A 19,781-nucleotide genomic window follows, 5' to 3' on the forward strand; every position below is an offset into this window, starting at 1 on the left:
CCACAGAAAGCTCTCCAATGGCAAAGCTCCTAGGCAAGAGTAGCTCGGCCTCTGCTGCTGCAGGCTGGCTGATGGTGCTAGACCACAACGGCAAGGGAGAAAACAAGTCCCATTTATTTGCATTCAAGTAGGAAAAAATGAAGATAAAGTTCATTTTAAAGAAGTCTGAATCAAATTTTTTTTTACTTTTATGATACTCAGAAAAAAACTAAACTCTGAAATCTAGCTGATAATATAAGCTTGATACATCTGGAAAATGTTTACTCTGGGGAAGGAAATTTCTAGGATAATATTATTAATAAATCTTAATGCTATCAAAACAATGTAGGAGTTCCGTTGTGGCTCCGTGGTTAATGAACCCGACTAGTATCCATGAAGGCTCAGGTTCGATCCCTGGCCTCGCTCCGTGGGTTAAGGGTCTGGTGTTGCCATGAGTTGTGGTGTAGGGCCTCAGATGCGGCTCAGATCTGGTGTTGCTGTGGATGTGACATAGGCCAGAGGCTACAGTTCCTATTGGACCCCTAGCCTGGAAACCTCCATATGCCACAGCTATGGCCCTAAAAAGACAAAAGATAAAAAAAAAAAAAAAAAAAAGTAACATTTCAAGAATATCATTTAAACATAAGCTTTTATCTCTGTTTGGGTTGACCAGTTTACTTCCTGTCAACATCTATCTGGTTAATTTTAAGTAAACCAGAATTTGGATTTCAACATAATAGGTTATAACAACTTCTTGGTTTTATTGTATCTGTTTCACAATAATATGCAGACAAGAAGCCACAGAAACAGAAAAAAGAGCAAGCCGGTTGACTCTACAAGGCAAGCAGTGCAGATGCTTCTGCTATAACTTCAAAGACCAGCAGACTTGAGCTGCCCTAAGACCTACCTGCTCTCAAGTCACCGTTCACCTGAGCCACATTCAACAGACAGACCTCCTCCTCCTCCTCCTCTGAAATCTTAATATGCCTGCTTTCTGGGGCTTCTGATCACAGAATGTTACTGCTGAAAAGCACTTCGGAGGCCAGGACTCTGGACAAACCTCTTTCACAGATCAACAGTCCCAGAGAGGTTAAACAACTTGCCCAACTGTGCACAATTGATCTCAGAGTCAATGAAGTGTTCTCCAGAGAGGAGGAAGTCCAGTATCTTAGTTTTCTTTTTCTCTTTGCCAGATCAGTGTAATATAGACGGCACTAAATAAATACTGTGTGCTGAATCTCAAAAATATTCAAAATTCCAACCATACCCCCCCAAAGAAAATCACTGTGAATGTCATCTAAACATGGATATGTGTGCTAAGTACATAGTCTTAAGATAAATTTACCATGTTACAGGAGGTCCAGAAGCTAGAATCATTCAGACTTGTTCCATATCCCCTTGATACTTAACATTTATCAAGTGCTTTGCAATCTAAGTTACTCTTTCATTTGGGTCTCACAACAGTTCCCAGGAAGTAGAGGCCAGGAAAACTTAAGACCTGCTTGTGTTTGGCCTGTAAGTAGAGAATATAGGACTTGGCCCATGAGGCCAAATTCACAGCCCTCTCCCCTAGACTGTGATGCCTCAGGTGCCTATAGACTTTCTTCAAAAACAAAAGCCTGTGCTGCTTTGACTCTTCCATGCGAAAAAAAGAAAATTAAAGAAACTAGCATTTTTTCTTCCTTAACAGCGTGTTAAGGCTTACAAAACCCTGCCCTATTGACCTACCAGGGCTTAATGCATACCTGAAACTCTTTCTTGCTCCAAAAGCTTAGTGTAAAGATTGAATATCTGTTCCTGGACTTTGCACACAGATCGTTTAATCTTTTCCCTGCGGGTCACCATGTAAGTGAGGTTCCGAACCTAGAACGTAGAGAATAAAGATTCTAAGTAAGCAATACATTATAACAGTACTTTGTTGCTTTTTTTTTTTTCCCCACCTGAGAGAAAAGTGTCCTACTAGGTCCCTGACTAACATTTCAAGTCAAAATATAAACATTTAACCTGTAACCTCCCTTTGGGATGCCAACAAGTATTCTGCACACACCCTCAGGGTGGGCAGCAGCAGCACAAACGAGACTGTGGGAGGAAGCCCTGCCCCTGCTCCACACCCCGGAGGCTCATCCTGGCAAAGACACGCCCATCGGTGTCCAGGTCCAGACTTGCTACTCTTGCCAAAGGACTGCTTACCACCCTTCAGTATCTTCATCCCATGAGTTCTTTTGTCAAAGGTTTTAGAGCAGTTCAGAAGCCACCTCTGCTGCACTTTATCCAACATCTTCGGAAGACAGAACTAGGTAAGCACAGGGTCAAGAGCCATGAGAGGGAGGAGCCCCGCACAAAGAGATGTCTCTGCACAGGGCCCACTAGAAGACCAAGTGGTCACCAAGAATCCAAGTAAACTTCTGTCAGCTGGTCACTTAACTCTGAATTACCTTGGAACATACAGGTAGCTAATGTGTTCTTATAGAGCATGAACACCTAGGGAACATCCTTCTTGCTTCGCCATTGATTTGCTATGTCAACATCCCAGCTCTCCGTATCACCACTTCAAAAACTGATATTCACTTCGTGATTCATTTGTCAGTAACTGTAAAGTCACCCAAGCTCCACTTTGCACCTGATGTGCAACCACCAGGGATCTGCAAACACAGGCTCTTTAACCAATACTAACTAACCAACGCTTAAATTTGTTCTCCATTTTCAAAGCCCCTGTAATCAGAATCAAAATGTAATGACTTAGTCAATAAACCCCCTTAAATCTTTCAGTCTTAAAGCCTATTGAGAAACCTGAAGAGATTCCATGGGCCTGAAAACAAATGTCAAATGCAACAAACCAGATACATTTAAACCTTTCTTCAGGAAAATATGGGTAAGACCTCCCTTCCAAGCTCAGTCTGAAGACTGAAAAAAGTGACTGTGTCCCCTCTGCACCTACACTGGAGGCATGACTGCACACTTGTAATGCTTAGGCAATGCCTTTCCCTGCCTTCCTCCAAATGGAAGCAGTTCACTAACCTTGTTTTTGGCAGCAAGGGTGGCAATGCAAAACTCTGCATTTTGGCTTTATGTACAGACACTTCCCCTAAAGAAGCCTGAACAATGCCTGCTGTTCTTCCCCAGTTGTGTTCAAGTCTCCTTTGCAAGAGGACATGAAGTTTTAAGAGGAACAGGGCAGCTGGCTTTCACATTTGCATTTTGTACATTTGGGGTTATTTCCAGGCCTAAGGCAGGAACCTCAAGCTAGGCTTCTCCTGACCCTAACTGATGCACTGTTTATGTGGGATCTTCCTAATACTTCTTGGTAAAAAATAAAAACTATCTTAAAATTTAAAAATTTAGAAGAAAATCACTCTTCCTATCTCAAATATTGTTTTGGTGTCATTAACCTTGGTTAAAGTACACTCTTTCTCTGATGGCCTCAAACCCCTAACCCAAAGGACACACCCCTAGGCGTGTCCTTTTATAAGAATTCTGACCAGTGTGGGGGATGGAAGTGGCTGTCACACTGTTTTCTCTTTACAAATATGTTCCACCCAGAGGAGATTAAGAGTAGAAGCTGAAAAAGAGGAAAGGGCCTAGATCCTTATCACAGACTCAAAACTACTGAAAAACAAATACAATTTTTACATTAAGACAGGGCATCCAACTTGTGGAAATAGGAAATAGAAACAAATTCTCTGAAACCCTAGGAGTGGACAAGGTTACTCTCCTCTTCAAGGCAGATGTATGACAGAGATACATCTTTCTTACTTAAAATTAATAGTCAATGCAAATATAAAATACCAAAGCCAGAGAACCTGAACTTGGTATATTATTCAAAGTTCATTTTAGTGTCTTCAACCACGTCCCCCAGGAAAGCTTTCCACCCTGGCTGCTGGGTGGGAAAATCTCATTTCCATGCCCCATGATCTCTGATAGAAGACATCTAACTATGACCCCAAAAAGCAAAGGCTGGAGTTTTCAATGGTGTTCCAAACCAGCCCCTGACCAACCCAGGTCTGGGTGACCACACTTAGAATATTGAGTGCCTGAAACCTTAGCTCCCTTAGGCGTAAAACACCCCTCAAAGGGCAATTTCCATCAGCAGCCCCTGCATGGATTGCTGAACTGAGGCTCTCTCCTCCAAACTCAGCCTGCACATCACCAGACCTAACTTCCTCCCGCTTTCATCTTCCAGTTTCCAGTGAGGTGTTATCCAAAACAACCAGTTCTCAGCTGCACTCTCATACCATGTTAAACCCGAGTCAGGTCAGGCTTTGCCCAAAAGCAGTGGTTCCTAAACAAACATGTGGGGGATCTAAAACACAGAATGCTGGCTCCAAACCCCAGAGTTTCTGGGGTCAGAAGTGGGGGGGTCCAAAAATTTGCGTTTCTATTAAGTTTCTAGGTCTTCCTGCTGTTGGTTGAGGACCATGATGCTGAGAACTACTGCCCTCAAGAACTCAACTATGATCCCAAGGAGTTTCCCTGAATCCCAAACACTTTGCAACACTAAAGTTTAACATGCCTTTTATCTGGGGTCAACTACAGCCTCTGTCAGCCTTTCAAAAGTGACCATTCCAATGAATGTAGAGCCAGACAGTCCCCCAGGACCCAGCCCCCTTCAGGGCCCCTGCAGAAGTGCAGAGGTAGTGTGTCTTTTTCTGAGCAAGTACTCATTTGCTGAACTCCTGTCGACTGCATCCTTTAGAAGACAATCTTCAGGGGAAAGGAGTCCCACCAGCGTGAAGTGGCAGCTGTGGGAACTAGGGAACTTGACATGGCACCTGCCACATATCGGCAACAGTGTCTGCAGGTTCTCAAACCCTCCTGAATCCATTCTTGTCATCTAACTTTCTGATGCAGAACTGGAACCCAGGTGTGCAAAATGCCCCAAGGTGTCTATTTGCAGGAAAGAGCAACTACCATCATCATCCTCAGAGTTGTTTGCGTTTCCAAAGAAGGCTACTCACTTGTCAGTTAGGAAGTGACCACTTGCCTTGACCACAGTCCTGCAATTAACCTGCTCTGAAATGCTAGTGTGTGAAGTAGGCAGGACTATACCTTACTTGAAAAACAAAGCAGTAATTTATTATTTGTTCTTTTTGTCACCCCTGCCCCGATGAGCCTTTTGCCTGATACACATCTTGTTTATGGTTACAAGTAACTGTGCGCTCTCTGAGGTGCGGCCAAGATTTTCATTTTTTAAAGCCACTACCATCACAGGCTTCATGGCAACTTTTGGAAAATACATTTTTCATTATAATAAGCGCATTTTAAACTGACACTAAATGCCCTAAAATCTCTTAGGTTCTTTAATAAAGTAAATGTAAGTAATGCCACACACACAAAAATCCTGATTTATTCCCTGTTTCTCGTACATCAATGACATCATTCTACTTAAAAAGCAACAGTGATGACAAAAAAAAAATGTTTAGAATTATAAGTGTATGTTAATCTGAGTAACTTAAGTACAGAAAAGAGTTAGTATACCACAAGCATTTTCTACACTTTTATTTTGTGGTGATTATGAGACAAACACAGTCCAAACATTAGACTTCTTGTCCCCCCTCCTGAGGCCTATCTGACTCCAAAGCTCATGCACCCCAAGTACAGCAGTTGTCGAGCTGGGATAAGGCTTCTCACCAGGATTCCAGTTTATCCTTCTGAATCCCTCTCATCTCTAACAAAAAAGCTACACATACATGTGGTTGAGAGGCAAGGGCTTCTTTACACTCACCACCAGGGGGGGCACGGGAGCACAAGAGCCTCACACACCCACCCTTTCCACCTGGCCTCCACCTGGATCTTAATCTGGGGCTGAAAGGGGCAGCACAAGAAGCCTACACTGTCACTTATTAAAAGCATCTCTTCTAAAGAAGACTCACAAATAACCTCCCTGCTGTGCCTTCTCTACCAGGTCAGTAGTGGTGCCTGTGACAGCTGGATCTTTTGGTTCAATGTTGCTTCCATGCATCCCTGTTCTTTGCCTGCACTCTCCTTTCAAATCATCTCTGAGTCAGATTCTCTCCCAGGCAGGTGAATCACTACTTGCTAATAAGTTAGGTGCTCGGGGGAGATGCATTAACTGTTTCAGGCCCCTTGAGTGCCTTTCAATGCAGGCTGCTTCAGGCCAGAAGCCTCAGTCCATCTCTTGTGCACTAATGAACTTAAATCCGGCTGTCCCAGTCAGGGGAGCTGACGCAGAAGGCGCTCGAAGACACAGCCCCAATTAGCAAGGCTCAGTCAGAAACTACCTACAGGGAACAGGAGGCCCTGGGGTAAAGACGAGCTATTCCTAATTATTCCTGCAGCAGGAAGGGAGGTCCAGACTGGAACTCCGAAGGTACTAGAGGGTGAAGGAGGCACAAAGCAGCAAACATCTAAACGAAGAAGGGCCACCAGCTGAGACTCCAGGCAGCCACCAGCCACTACACTGGGCAGTCCAGTGGCACAACAGCAATAGTGTGCCAAGCATGACTAGGGCTCCTTGGTGCACCAGGAATCCCACCCCACACCCACACTAGACACAGCACACAGACACACGGACACAGCCACACCCACTATATACATAGCCTTAGTGACGACTTAGCACCTCACTGCCAGGAGTACCTTGGGGAACAGATACGCATGTGTCTGGAAGTTCATGCACACACATCAGCACCCACAGCCTGTTCTGCTCAGTGACACTAAGGGGAAGGCCCCTGAGAGTCAGCCAAGAGGCAAAGCTGGGCCAGAGAGGCAGTGCTTCGCCCTCCTTAATGAGCCCATGACCAGCACCTAGTGCTTCCCCAGGTAGGAATAAGAAATTCTCCTACCTTTGCCTGCCCCACACCCTCACCATTAATTCAATCTATTCTGGTTTTCTAACTCAATGTGTAAACAATTCTGAGCCAATTCTTTGGTCATTTTCCTGGGGCTCAGTTCCAGCTAGTTCTAGAATGAAGGTGGGGGAGGAAAGACGCACCCCATTTGATCTTGCAGAAGAACGATAGGGACTAACAAAAAAGTGTTTAAAATTAAATCAGAGAAGCCGCCACTCCATGGCCATCTTGCATGTATGTACAGTGAGTTTTGCAGCCCATCAATCCATTTAACCAACACAACCTCATGCTGCAGTATGTACAAGGGTCTGAGAGTAAGTGAGTGAACTGGCCACCACTCCTTGCTCTGGGCAAGGAGGTGCCTCTTTTCGATCTTCTTCTCTAAGTCACTACAAGGTGTCAGTGTCAATCATTACCCTCTCCAGGTCCTGCCGCAGGTGAGTGAACAGCTGCAGCCTCCTAAACAAGACATCCTGCTCGCGCTTCGCTAGATTGTCCTCTTCATCTTTCTTTGGAGTGATCAGGGGCTTGTTGAAGTTGACCTTTCTCTTCAACTTCCAGTACTGGTACAGGAAATCCACCACCTCCTCAGGCAGCCTCAGGGCCCTGGCAACATCCAGCAGGTTGACGAAGGTGTAGAACTCATCTTCCAGCTGCTGCAGCTTCTGCTTCCGGACACTGACCCGGTGGGCTTCCTCCTGATTCTGCTCAAGGCTGGTAAAGGGCTCCAGAGGATCCCGGGGGGAGCACTCAGGTGCTCCATTCTCCTGAGTGGCCGCCTCACCAAGGCTCTCTTCGGGTTTTCGATGTGAGCTATGCTTTGGGCAGTAGGACTTGAACTTGACTTCATCATTCTCTGCCAAGATGGTCTTCATCTCCAGGCCCCGGTCAAAAGCACAGGTCACGTGGAAGGCTGTGCGGCAGTTCTTCACAGAGCACTGGCAAGAACACGCAGAGAGCGAGAGAAGAGGGTTAGGGAGTGAGAGTGACTGAAGCCCCGGTGCCAGGCACCCCTACACACAGGCACAAGAAGAGCTGCACTTCGAACGTGGACAGGACAGAGAAGCTTCATATGGATTAACCTTGGCAGATCTGTCATGTTTTAAATAAGCTAAGGCTTAGGAGTTAAAGGAATTCTTTTTCATAAAGCAAACTATAACTCACTTAGAAAAGCAACAGCATCCAAACCACCTCTTAAAGCGGACAGTTACAGAAACAGGATGTGCACACAGCGGGGCTGGCACTCAGATTTCACTCAACAGAACATGTGCTCAACATGCAGAGTATATTTGAAGCATACATTAATTTTTTTCTTATCAATATGTGCTTTTTTGTGTTTATATAAAAAGCCTGAGTGGTGAGAATCTCCTCAGGAAGAATGGCCACTAGTCAGAGTTTTTTAAAGCAACGCGGATCCTCATTATTACCCCCCAGCCAGGATGAGTCCCCACACCAAGTGGGAAAATAAACAGTACATTCCTCCCAGCAGCGAAGGCAGCTCAGACCGAAGAGGGTGAATTAAAAAGGAACAGGACACCAGGACAATCCAGCACAGAAAGGATGAGAGAGGTCTCCGCATCCGTGAGGAAGCATCACTGGAAGCAGAAAGCTTTCAGGCCAGCGGGGGCCGAGCACTGAGACCTGTGTGCAGCACAACTGTGAGGGACCTGCTACCTGTGGGTCGCAGGGAGTCAGCCTAGAGACTGCCTTCCCATTCGCCAAACACCTCTCCCCTCTCCCTCTCACTGCCTCACTAGGGGTACAATGTAGTGACTTTGATCCAGACAGCAAGCCCGAAGCCTAGCAGGAGAAAAGTGATTAAGCTCTCCCCACCTGATCTTACTGGCTGAATCTCTGGAAGGATGTTTCTTGTGGTGACTGCAGCCAATCCCTTAAAAAGCAACACTGTATTGTGTGAGGTCAAGTTATGTCTGACACACCAGGGCTGCAGAGAAGAGCAGACCGAGTGGCCCCAGGCCAGCTGAAAAGCTTAATTAAACTCATTCAATAGGCCCTAGCACAGCGTCACCGCAAACGGCAGGGGCTTGGACTGGGGGCTTCTTCCCCTAATCATTTCAGTATTTAAAAGGTGACTCACTGCTACTTACTGCCATGATCTCGTCCACAATTATAAAGTTTCTTTTATCAGAAGTACTGAAAAATCCAGCTCCCTTCACAGAAAATCAATTCCCCCACCCACTGCAAACACTTAAAGTGTATGAACTAACATAAATCTGTAATTTTATCTATAATAACCTCTATTCCAAGAAATGTGTGAAATCTGCTTTAGTAGCAGAACAACACACACACACACACACCTGGCCAATATCAGTAAAAGACAAAGTGCTCCTCACTCTTAAGCACACAGCCAAGTGGGAAGTGGGAAGAGATGATGGAGACACCATTGGTGTTTGGCTTAAACTACATTTTAACTCAGCACTCCGACCTTAAAGACGAACACGCTGCACCAGGACATTTATGCAGGCCTTTGTAAAGATGCCAAATGGCCTTCCTCTGGGTTTTCCTATTCAGGTTGACTCAGCAAACAGATGTTACAGAAATGTAAGCCAGAGCCTTCCCAGATGCAGACATTTTCAGACAGGAATTCTTTAATAAAATCAGTCTATTCTGTGAAGATATGAAAAATCATCAACTTTCCTTGGCCTCTTCTCCTTCAAATTAATGTTCTGGGAAAAGGAGGTCAATGGCAACAAAAGTCATTTTATCATCTCTCTTCAAAAGAGAGAGCGATCCCATTCACCCGCCTCTTGTAATCAGTTAAGACCAGGACTGGCATGCTCAGTAGAGGGCCTAAATTCTATCCTCAGAAGAACATCAGGTAACTTGACGAAAATGATTTCCATTTGCCTTGGTTTGCCACAGCTTGTTTCCTTCAAGTGTTCACATGGGTAAAAGACACATGTATACACACACAGAGCCCTAATGCCTTTTTTTTTTTTGAGTCTTTTAAAAAATTTCTCCTCCATTCTCTAATACAAAACTCTCAGGCCAGAGGCTTTTGTCATGTTTTGGTTTCCAGATTCCATTCACACACAAAAATCTGCACTATTTTCAAGGTCCACAGCCAAATCCAACCAGCTGTCTCAGGCCTCACCCTCTGAATATCTGTGTATTTTGGGTTCTTGAACACCAATGGAAATGATAAGGAAGAAAAGTACCACCACTTGGCATGCAAAATGAAAACTTCTGAAAAACCACCAGTGGGCAGATACCTTACCAGGGAAATGGTTTTTTATCAGCCAAAATACAAATTGATTTAGCCAAATGAGGTCATTTCTTTAAAACCCACTACTGGTGATGTGATCAAGCTTGGGAATTTGTGTCTATGCCAAAGCTGTGTATTCTCAGCATCAAGAGAGAAGGCACTCCAAAATAGCACCTCTGCTCTTAGAATGTGACTTGGGGGCTAAGGAAGAGACAGCGGCCCTGAGCTGGTACCTCCCACAGGAGAAGCCAGACTTGACAGACCAACGTCAGCCACACAGCATTTGGAGACCTTGGTGGAACAGCATTTCAGGCTCATAGGTCATGACTGTCTAGATGCCAAAAATGTGAGGTCCAGAAATTAACTTCTCAAGTAGTATTTCAGACAGCATTACAAAAAACCAGCATGCCATCTATAGTCTCTCCTTAATTCTACCTACGTTTGCCAGTATGCTGACCAAGAGAAATGCAGGCAAAATTTTTTATATACAAGCTCCTCTCCTCCAACCCCAACCTCCCAGACACAAGTTACCATGGGGTCAGATATCCAGACTGTGTTCAAGTTAACAAGCTCTGCAAAGGACCCTTGGTGCAGCACCTCATAGGTGCTCCAAGAGTCTCTTGTTTTACCAAATGCAAAAGCCTCAGTATGCCAAGCTGATCTCAAGCAGTGTGCATAAGACAAGGCAGCCTTACATGCATACCTCAAAACCCAGCAGTGTCGGAGCACCCAAAAGGCAGGTCTGCCACTCGGCAGGTGAGAGGGTAGCCGACCCTCCAGTGCCAGAACTCTGATTCTTCCCTACAAGAGCCTGTGCAAAGAGCTGAGATGCAAGGCTTGGAGCAGGAAGGGAGAAACCAGATATGAACTGGAACTGCTTTGCAGCTCAGGAAGACTTCTGAGTTGCCCTGTGATAGTTCGAGCTGGGGTTCTGGTTACACTGGATATAATCCACCAATAAAAGCATGTGTACTGGGCTGGAGACCTTCCTCAGCAACCTCAGAAGGGCTGAGGCGTCCTTGCCCTTCCCCGTGTCCTGCTTCCTGGATTCCAGTCCCATCTCCAAATCCTGAAAGGATGGTTCTTTCAGAGCCCTCCCTGTCCTGCTCCCCAGAACACAGGGAAGGGAAAAGACGCCATTCTGACAAAGTGATTACCTGGATGGAGGCCCCAAACTTCTCATTGCAGAGGCTGCACACCAGCGCCCACCGACTGCTGGGGATGTGAGACACCTTCGTGATGGGCTCCATCTTCTCGGGGCTGCCAATGCTCACCTAGAGGACCAAGAAACCGCAGGACAGGGTGGCAGAGGCTATCAGACCAACTGTCTACATAAGACAGTAGAAATTTACAGATCCCTTCCTTCCCCTCAGCCCTCCTACCAGAGGGTGGCAAGGGGCACTCCCCCTCCCAGCACAGGTGAAATCCCACTGTAAAGCATCAGGACAGCACAAGGGCCAGCCTGCATTCAGCCTGGACCAATGGACTGAATCCCTGTTAATACCAAGCCCTGAGAGCCCATCCCGAGCTACCAAAACCCAAGTCATGAGGCCTCAACCCAGATCACCCCAGGTACTTTCCTCAGGAGGAAAAATGCACCACAATCACACATGCCAAAAAATGCTGAAATCTGAAATCACAAATGATATTCTCAAAGTGAGCTGTGCAAATTAAATTAGTCAAGGTCTGGGACTTGAAATAAATTAGACCAGACCTGAAATTACAAAGGTTGAGGCCAAGTAAGAATTTTAATAAAAATCACAAAAAACGTGACCTAGAGCAGTGGTTTTTAACCATGACTGTACTCGCTAGACCCAGGGATTTACAGCCATCCCCGGGGAAAGACTCAGCCGCACCCAGGCCGCAGCGAAAACGCCCTAGGTCCACTTCTGGGACCAAGTGGGCAGGGGAGGGTCAGCTGCGGTGGCCTGTGAAAGGAATCCAACTCACTGCTGCTTCCAGTTAACACTTCCACAAATTTGCATACGATGACCAGATGACAACATGCTTGAGATTCAATTTAGCAATTCAAAGGTGTCCTTTTACTCATCATCTATAAGGTGGCCTATTGATGAATGGCTCCCCGTGAAAAGAACAGCCTCAGCTCCTGAACCAATAAGAAGTACACCCACCTCTGGGATCCACAGTGCGCAGCTGACATGGACCCACTTGGTCCCACTGCGGGTAGGCTTCATCGCTCCGCCTTTCTTGGGACACAGCAAACACTTGGGCTGAACCCCCAGGGCACATGTCCGACACAGCCAACTGCCCTCTGGGACCTTGAGGATTCCATAACAGGCCTATAAAGCCACAGCACAACCCCAAGGAAAAGAGAGAAAGAGAAGAGTTATTTTTTCCCAGTATGCCTATTAATTTTAAAACATCTAGAAAGATTTTAACAGAACCACCACCAAAACAGGGGCCCTCCCAAGGCCCACCCAGCTGCAACTCTCTCCCTTCAGGAAGGGTACCAGGCAACTCAGAGCAGTGGTCAGGAGGTATCCGGTGTCTCTGGATACAACATATTTACTTACTGGAGACAGTTCTGAAAACCACTTGAGGACAGAAAAGTTTGCAAAAAATCTGCTATATTACTACAGATACCTATCTCTACCCAGCTCCTAAGTCCTGGGTAGTAAATCCTCAAAACACTCTAGGACTAGATGAGGGCAGTACCCCTCAGATTTGCCGATGTCAGTGGGATACAGTGAGGGAAAAAACACAAAGCAGTCAAGTCTCCCAAAGCTATTACTCGAGACGGCAATGGAAACGAGAAAGAACTAATAAGGAGCAGCCTCCTTCCCTAGGCTCAGCAAACTAACCAGGTCCCAACACTCCCAAATGAACACAAGAGTCGCAGGAAAATGAGACATTCTAGACAGAGAGAATCTGGTCTCTTAGGCCGATATTTAAAACAAAGCCTGCTTTGCATAAGATGGCAAAATTACACAAGACAGCAAAAACTGCAGAAATCAAGGCAACTCAAGTCATTAAGACGGTTCAAAGAAAGAAAAGGCAAACATTAAAGTGAAGAAACAAAACCCTGATGGTACCAGGAGCACATTCACAGTCTTTTAAAAACACTAAACTGTTCAGAACTTTATCCTTAAATGAACTACAAGTCAGGAAGTGGAGAGACAGAGTAACACAGCTCCAATTCTCCAGACAGGAAAAACACAGCCGCTTTGCAATCTGAATATCCAGGACGCAAAAAGGAAACCACAGGATGAGAGTTCTGTGAAGTTAAGTGACACTAAGATTGGAGCTTGGGAGCTCTGTGTCGATGCCATGAATGAAGCACTGTCAACACAGACTTACTGGAAAAAAATAACTTTTTAATAGAGCTAAAGGACACTATTAAGGTTTCAAATACCAAAACGGTCTATATCCGGCCCTTTAGAGAAAGTCTCATTTGAAGAGGTAATTTTTTTTTTTTTTTTTAACTGCAAATGCAAGTCTAGGTAAATTAGGAGATTAAATAAAGGATTTCTTGAAGACAAGTTATGAAAAACATCTCAAAAGAAAAAAGAGCCACAAGGAAACGCTAAGGAACAATGTGGTATGGCCAAAAGAACGGGAGGCCAGGCACGGGGCTGCGGTGAGGGATCTGGAGCTCCCAAGAGCTGGTGCTCTGCCACTGACCACAGCAGGACTCTGACAGCCCACCCTGACATCAATTAACTCATTTATAAAAGATGGTTTGAGGAGTTTTCAGGCAGAAGTGGTTTTTCCTAAACAAAATTTTTCTCAGGGAAAAAACTAAATCATTCATCCAAATAAACAGCACCAGCAACAAAGGAAGTCACCATGCTCATAATCTTCAAAGAACAAAACCTCCGTGTGATTCTCCGTCATTCCAAGCTCCTAGACAGTATGAAAATCCAGGGCTATGAGATGGGCTATAACACAACTTACCAACAACAGATGGTGTTCTCACATCTTATCAGGATGAGATGGGGTAAGGCTACACAGCTGGTAAAGTCCTCTGGCAAAGGGGGAACCCAGGAGGCAGATATATTATAAAGAAAACGATAATCAAGAACCTCACAAAGCAAACTTGATTCTTCTTCACAAGAAGTCACCCAAACAACTATCCCACACAAGTCTTTAAGTTTGTTTTAAATATTAGGATCAAAAGATGAATTAAAATCAAGTACCTCAGAACAGCCTTTTCTGATTAAAGAGTGCATGTGAACACATGTTCCTACAGAAATATAAATTACTTCATTATTGCACTTGAAAAATAAATGAAAGAGACAGAGTCAAGACTGAGATTCTCCCAAGCTTTTAAACTACCTAGTGCCCATCCTTAATGAAGAAACCACCAAATCCTACTGTCATCAGAGAGGACAGAAAATAACTTTCCAGAAAAGGAGTCCCTTTCCTCTTGTTCAAGGGCTCAGTTTATATACTAACACGTCAGCAAATGTTATATATTGAATTGTGTCCCCAAAATCTATGTTAAACCGAGTCCTAACCCCAGTACCTCAGAACATGAGCTCATCTGGATAGAGGGTAACAGAAGATGTAATCAGTTAAGATGAGGTTATACTGGAGTAGAGTGGGCCCTTAATCCAATGACTGGTGTCCTTACAAGATTATGAAGACACAGCACAGGAGTACACCTGGTGATGATGAAGCCAGAGACCAGAGCTGTGCAGCTGCAGACAAGGACTCCAACAACTGTCAGCAAACCACCAGGACCCAGGAAGAGGTGAGGAAGGACTCCCCTACGGTGTCAGAAGGAGCATGGCCCCGCCAACACCTTCATTTCAGACACAGCAAGCTAAGCACTTTTTCAAGACCTGTGGGGTTTTGTTTTCTTGTTTTGTCCCGGTGTTCTTAATAGCTACACCCAGGTGTAAGAAGAGCAGGGCAGAGGGGCTCATATAACCTGACTTCTGTGGGCAGGAACAAAAACTCTATGTTAAGGAAGAACGAGTTCCACAGGAAAGGCTATTCTCCTGGTTGTAAAAGTAACAAATACTTCAAGAGGCCACCTGTTATGAACAAAAAGACGGGCAGCTGTCTTTAAGTCATCACCCTGTCTGGGGGAACTGGCCCGGTGGCTCTTTCCAGGCCTTGCCGCCCTCATACCTGGTGCACACAGATGTTGCACTTGTCACAGAACACCATCTCGTTGCCGTCCTCACCGTCAGGCGACTGGCAGACATCACAGACAACGTCTTCATCATACTCAATCCCCAGGCCTTCTTCAGTCTCTATAGCGTGATTCATGTTGTCGTAGCAGCGCTGTTCAAATTCCTCCAGGACCCTTTCCATGGTGTATTCATCTAGCTCAGGCATTCCTGGAGGAAAAATGCCACAAACCTACTTTAATAAATCCACATTAATAAATACTTTAAGATGATTTATTTAAAAAAACCTCAGTGAATAAATAATACTATAATCAGATCTATCCTATACCCCAAATATTTTCTATTGAATGTCCCTCAGACCCTTCCAAGGAAGGTTCTTTAAATTAAACGCAGGAAGCGTCTTCCACACAACAGTCTATTCCTCATGGTCAGGCACTGTTCCTTATGCAGTGCTATAAGCAGAAAAGCCAAAGATAAATCCAAGGGTATTAAAATACATGTATCATTAGATTGTCGAGTCAATACAATACTACATATGCCAAGTAGCATTTAAGTGACTTCGAACTATGACCACATATTATGATTTGGGTTTTTTTTTTTCTGGAAAACATTCCTTTCTTGATGCTTAAAATTTCACTGTGAACACTCAAATAGTTCTACCTGGTTTATTCCTCTTCACTCACCGAATTTACTAAGCTGAAATGCATAGTTAATCAGACACATGAAAGACAGAAACACAAGGAATGTCTAAAGTAAATACAGCTCCTTGTGAATCAAATAAAATGCACTCTTATACAAGAAGGATCAAAAATAAACTTCAAGTGGTTATCATGGTCATAGCTAGTGGTGGGATGACTTTTATTTTCTTCCATTTGTGGATGTATTCAAACTTCCTGCAATGAAAATACTCATGCAGAAAGAAAAAACAGACTGTAAGAAAATATTCAAACACATTTAAGTGGCAAGAAACAAAAGAATATCATTAGATCAGAATTCCCATCGTGGCACAGCAGAAATGAATCCGACTGGGAACCATGAGGTTGAGGGTTCGATCCCTGGCCTAGCTCAGTGGGTTAAGGATCCAGCGTTGCCGTGAGCTGTGGTGCAGGTCACAGACACTGGTGCTGTGGCTGTGGTGTAGGCCGGCAGCTGTAGCTCTGATTAGAGCCCTAGCCTGGGAACCTCAACAACTTTTGTGCATTACCATAAATTTGATTAACACTTCTCAAATTTTTAGAACCTTAGAGAACACATGGATAAGCCCTAAACACATATTCAAAAAAGCCATCTATCATCTCAAACCCTATTTAATGACCAGGTCTTTTCTGTGTGGCCAGAAGCTTTCATCCCAACTCCTCCTACCAGTTTTGAAAATACCACTGGCTTTGAAAATTTAATCCTATGTAATTTTTACCATTAAAAAGACCAATAAATGCTAATACAAACACCTGTAAGCATGTTTCAGTTTATGTTACTCAAGTGCATCGTTCGCCTGCCAGTGTCCAGCATTCACCACCTAAACCATCTATAGAAGCCCGCAGTGTCCCAGCTGCCTGTCCCTATGCCTTAACACAGGACACCCAGAAAAATATCAGAGGAACACTTGTCCAGCTCAGTCCACACTGCCAGCTCCCAAAGGCTAGGGAGCAGCGTGGCAGCCCAACAGGAGCATGTTACATGGCAGGCTCTGTGCTAGGCTTGGGATCCATACAAAACAACAGTGTTAATCCTTCAGAGCTTTGAAATTCACCACGCAACATTTTGTAAATATCTACCATGTGCTAGACTGCAAACAGATAGCCTATGCCACCACTGCCCAACCTTGACCTAGAGCCCAATGCTAATTAATCCTCAGTCTCCCACAGGGAGTCTAGACTTGACCTCACAGACTTGCCATCACCACACGTCAGGCAACCCTCAGCAATCAGGAGTGGTGTGCAACCTTGGATCACACACCAAGAGTTATCCTGGTCTCGACACGGGAAATGCAACCAAATGAGGCCCAGAAGCCCTCGCTGTAGATACACAAAAACGAACAGCTCACGGAAAAGAGATGGAGACAGGTAGGGCACCCAGCTAAGGTAAGGCTTCACCAAAAGCAAGCAAGGATAGATGAACAGGTAGGAGGAGAAAGCACTCAGATTTGGATAAGGACCTAAAGAGAACCACTGAAGTAAAAACACAAGGGATGTGTTTGGAAAATGGTGAGCTTGGCTGGAGTGGAGTTTACTGTGAGAAACAGCAGTAAATTCACAGAAACAGAAGGGACCTGAATAGCACTGCTAGGGGAGATGGACACTGGGGCCTGGACCCTTCTGTGATCTCAGGGAAACACTTCATTTCTCTGGGCCTCAGTTCCCTTGAGTTAAATTGTGTGTTTGTTGTGGGGAGGGGCGTATAAATCAGGGCAGGAACTGTGAGTCCCACCTGTGTGCCTGTGGAAAATATCCCTCATCAAACCCACCACCCTGGCCTATGAGCCACACACAGACTCTGGTCCGTGTCAGCACGCTTGCCATAGCCAGACAAGCGCTTCTCCATTAAAGAGCCCAAGATTCCGAGACCAGCTGAAGTTGTGGTGGAGCGGGTATACTCAGGCAGTGAGGAGCTTCTACTCCCATCCACAGGCCTAACATCTCTACCCATCACCTGTTAACAAAGCAACAGAGCCTACAGTCTCTCACCCATCTCCTTGAACTCCTCATTGGTCAGTTCCAGCCACGCAGCATCCATATCGTTGAGGTCGTAACGACACACGCTGTCGGCCAGCGTCCGGATATCGACGTAGCCCAGCTCTGGAGCCTCGGAGCCCGAAGAGACAATGTATTTCTTGGGTCTGATGAACATAAGGGACTTCTCTTCAGACACAACCCTAGTAAATAAGAAAACAAGGCACCCAGATTTCCTTCTGCCACAAGAAAGACTGTCAGAAGGTCCCACATTAGCTTCTACCCCCAATCCCTAAGCCCCAGGTCATTGTCAGATTAAGAGACTTAAAATCTGGAGTTCCCTTTGTGCTCAGTGGTTAATGAACCCGACTAACATCCATGAGAACTCAGGTTCAATCCCTGGTCCCTCACAGTGGGTTAAGGATCCAGCGTTGCCATGAGCTATGATGTAGGTCACAGACAAAGCTCAGATCCCAAGTTGCTGTGGCTGTGGTATAGGCCGGCAGCTATAGTTCCAATTCTACCCCTAGCCAGGGAACCTCCATACACTGCAATTGTGGCCCTAAAAAGAAAAAAAAAGAGAGACTTAAAACCCTAGCATCACAGCTAATAAAATGAAGCACAAGTCATTAAGACCACCCTAAGATGCAGATACAAGTAAAAACACTGTAGAAGTCTTCAAAACCAGCCTCTCAGAGCTCCCACTGTGGCTCAGCAGGTTAAGAACCCAACTAGAATCCATGAGGATTTGGGTTTGATCCCTAGCCTCAATCAATGGGTTAAGGATCTGGCATTGCCATGAGCTGTGGTGTAGGTTGTAGATGCATCTGAGCTCTGGCGATGCTGTGCTGTGGTGTAGGCAGGCAGCTGCAGCTCCAACTTAACCCCTAGCCTGGGAACTTCCACGTGCCATAGGTGCAGCCATAAGAAAAACAAAAACAAAACCAGCTTCTCCCACGTGGCTTCCCAGGACACCACAGTGCCTGCCTGCCATCAATGACAACAGCAGTCGTGGGTCTGTGGGCAACACCAAAATAGTGACCCCCTAGGTGTTAAGAGTTTATGATTAAATTACCTTCCATTAACCAGCCCTGCCTGCCCCTGCTGCAGGCCATCAAGCACTGGATTCTCAGGAACATGGAGGAGGCAAGAGCAGCCATACAGGCAGGGTACACATGGCAGTGTGTTAGGGAACCAAGGGGAGAAACCCCTTACCTCTGGTTCTAAAACCAGTTCTGCCCCTTACTAAGTAAGCAGGGGACACTCCCAACACAGACTGGGGATTCCAGGACAGGAAAACAGGTACCCTCTGCTCCTTATGCTCCGCCCTCACCCCTAGCCTGTGAACACCTAGAGGAGTTCTAACCACTGCACCCCAATCAAAAGGAAGATGACACATGAGAAGATGAAATCACTGCTGAGTGGGAACGAGGGTCCTCTTCCTGAGAGCAGAGGCGGCCTCAGAGGCCCCACATCCACACGATCCCCCCACAACTCAGGGTGTCAGCAGTCTGCATTAACACCCAGCTGTCCTGAGGTTGTCAAAGTATTTCCAACACCCTTATAATAACCAGAGTGATCTTATCTGCATGCCACTGAAACAGGCAAATTTAAGGGAGTTATTCCTCCTACTCAACTACGAGCAAGGTTTCAGCTAAAAACTTCCATAAGCTGCGTTAACCTTTACTTCTCTTGCACCGGGCTCGAAACTCCTGGACTGGGATGGCCAGTGGTGAACAGATGGTGCTGTGCTGCAGGTGTAGACTCTAAGGCAAAGAGACATGTTTATGCTACAGAGCCCAGTGAAACATTCCATCCACTCCATTGGAGAGGCCATGTGAGCCTGCGTACTTATGTGGACATTTGCCACAGAGATCCCAAACACAATCATCAGATTCGATTATCGGAAGCGCCTAGGGGACACAGTGTGGGTGAGGGCCAAGGAGTAAATTCGGTTCACGCTCGGCAATGGTCAAAGAGGCCACTTCACAAAACTGGCATC

At 45.5% G+C, this 19,781-nt stretch overlaps 2 protein-coding genes across 33 annotated transcripts in view; one reads left to right on the top strand and one right to left on the bottom strand.

Annotated features, from left to right (window-relative positions):
• SCLT1 (sodium channel and clathrin linker 1) overlaps positions 1 to 1,884 on the top strand; it is a 265,145-nt gene extending 263,261 nt beyond the window's left edge. For 3 of the 4 annotated variants that reach the window (XR_014813019.1, XM_084972939.1, XM_084972940.1), the window contains one exon: positions 770 to 1,636. Coding sequence is in view for 3 of the 4 variants with exons in the window: in XM_084972939.1 (XP_084829065.1) it covers positions 770 to 847 (78 nt within the window). In the remaining variant the exon portion in view is untranslated. Of the gene's footprint in view, positions 1 to 769 lie in introns of all 4 variants that reach the window. The other variant, XM_084972937.1, reaches the window with a different exon arrangement.
• Positions 1 to 19,781, bottom strand: part of JADE1 (jade family PHD finger 1) — an 87,562-nt gene that overhangs the window by 5,612 nt on the left and 62,169 nt on the right. For 19 of the 29 annotated variants that reach the window (XM_084972913.1, XM_084972920.1, XM_084972914.1 and 16 more), the window contains 6 exons: positions 17,795 to 17,982; positions 15,109 to 15,320; positions 12,144 to 12,311; positions 11,169 to 11,285; positions 7,202 to 7,723; positions 1,725 to 1,842 (listed from right to left, as the gene is read on the bottom strand). In XM_084972913.1, coding sequence (XP_084829039.1) covers positions 1,725 to 1,842; positions 7,202 to 7,723; positions 11,169 to 11,285; positions 12,144 to 12,311; positions 15,109 to 15,320; positions 17,795 to 17,982 — 1,325 coding nt within the window. Of the gene's footprint in view, positions 1 to 1,724; positions 1,843 to 5,295; positions 7,724 to 11,168; positions 11,286 to 12,143; positions 12,312 to 15,108; positions 15,321 to 17,794; positions 17,983 to 19,781 lie in introns of those variants that run through there. The other 10 variants (XM_084972923.1, XM_084972929.1, XM_084972925.1 and 7 more) reach the window with 2 other exon arrangements.

Source organism: Sus scrofa, chromosome 8 (genome assembly GCF_054392235.1).
Source record: "Sus scrofa isolate SSC_HxYL_T2T_F1_AM1 chromosome 8, Sscrofa_HxYL_maternal_Yorkshire_Landrace_v2.0, whole genome shotgun sequence".
Lineage (NCBI taxonomy): Eukaryota > Metazoa > Chordata > Mammalia > Artiodactyla > Suidae > Sus > Sus scrofa.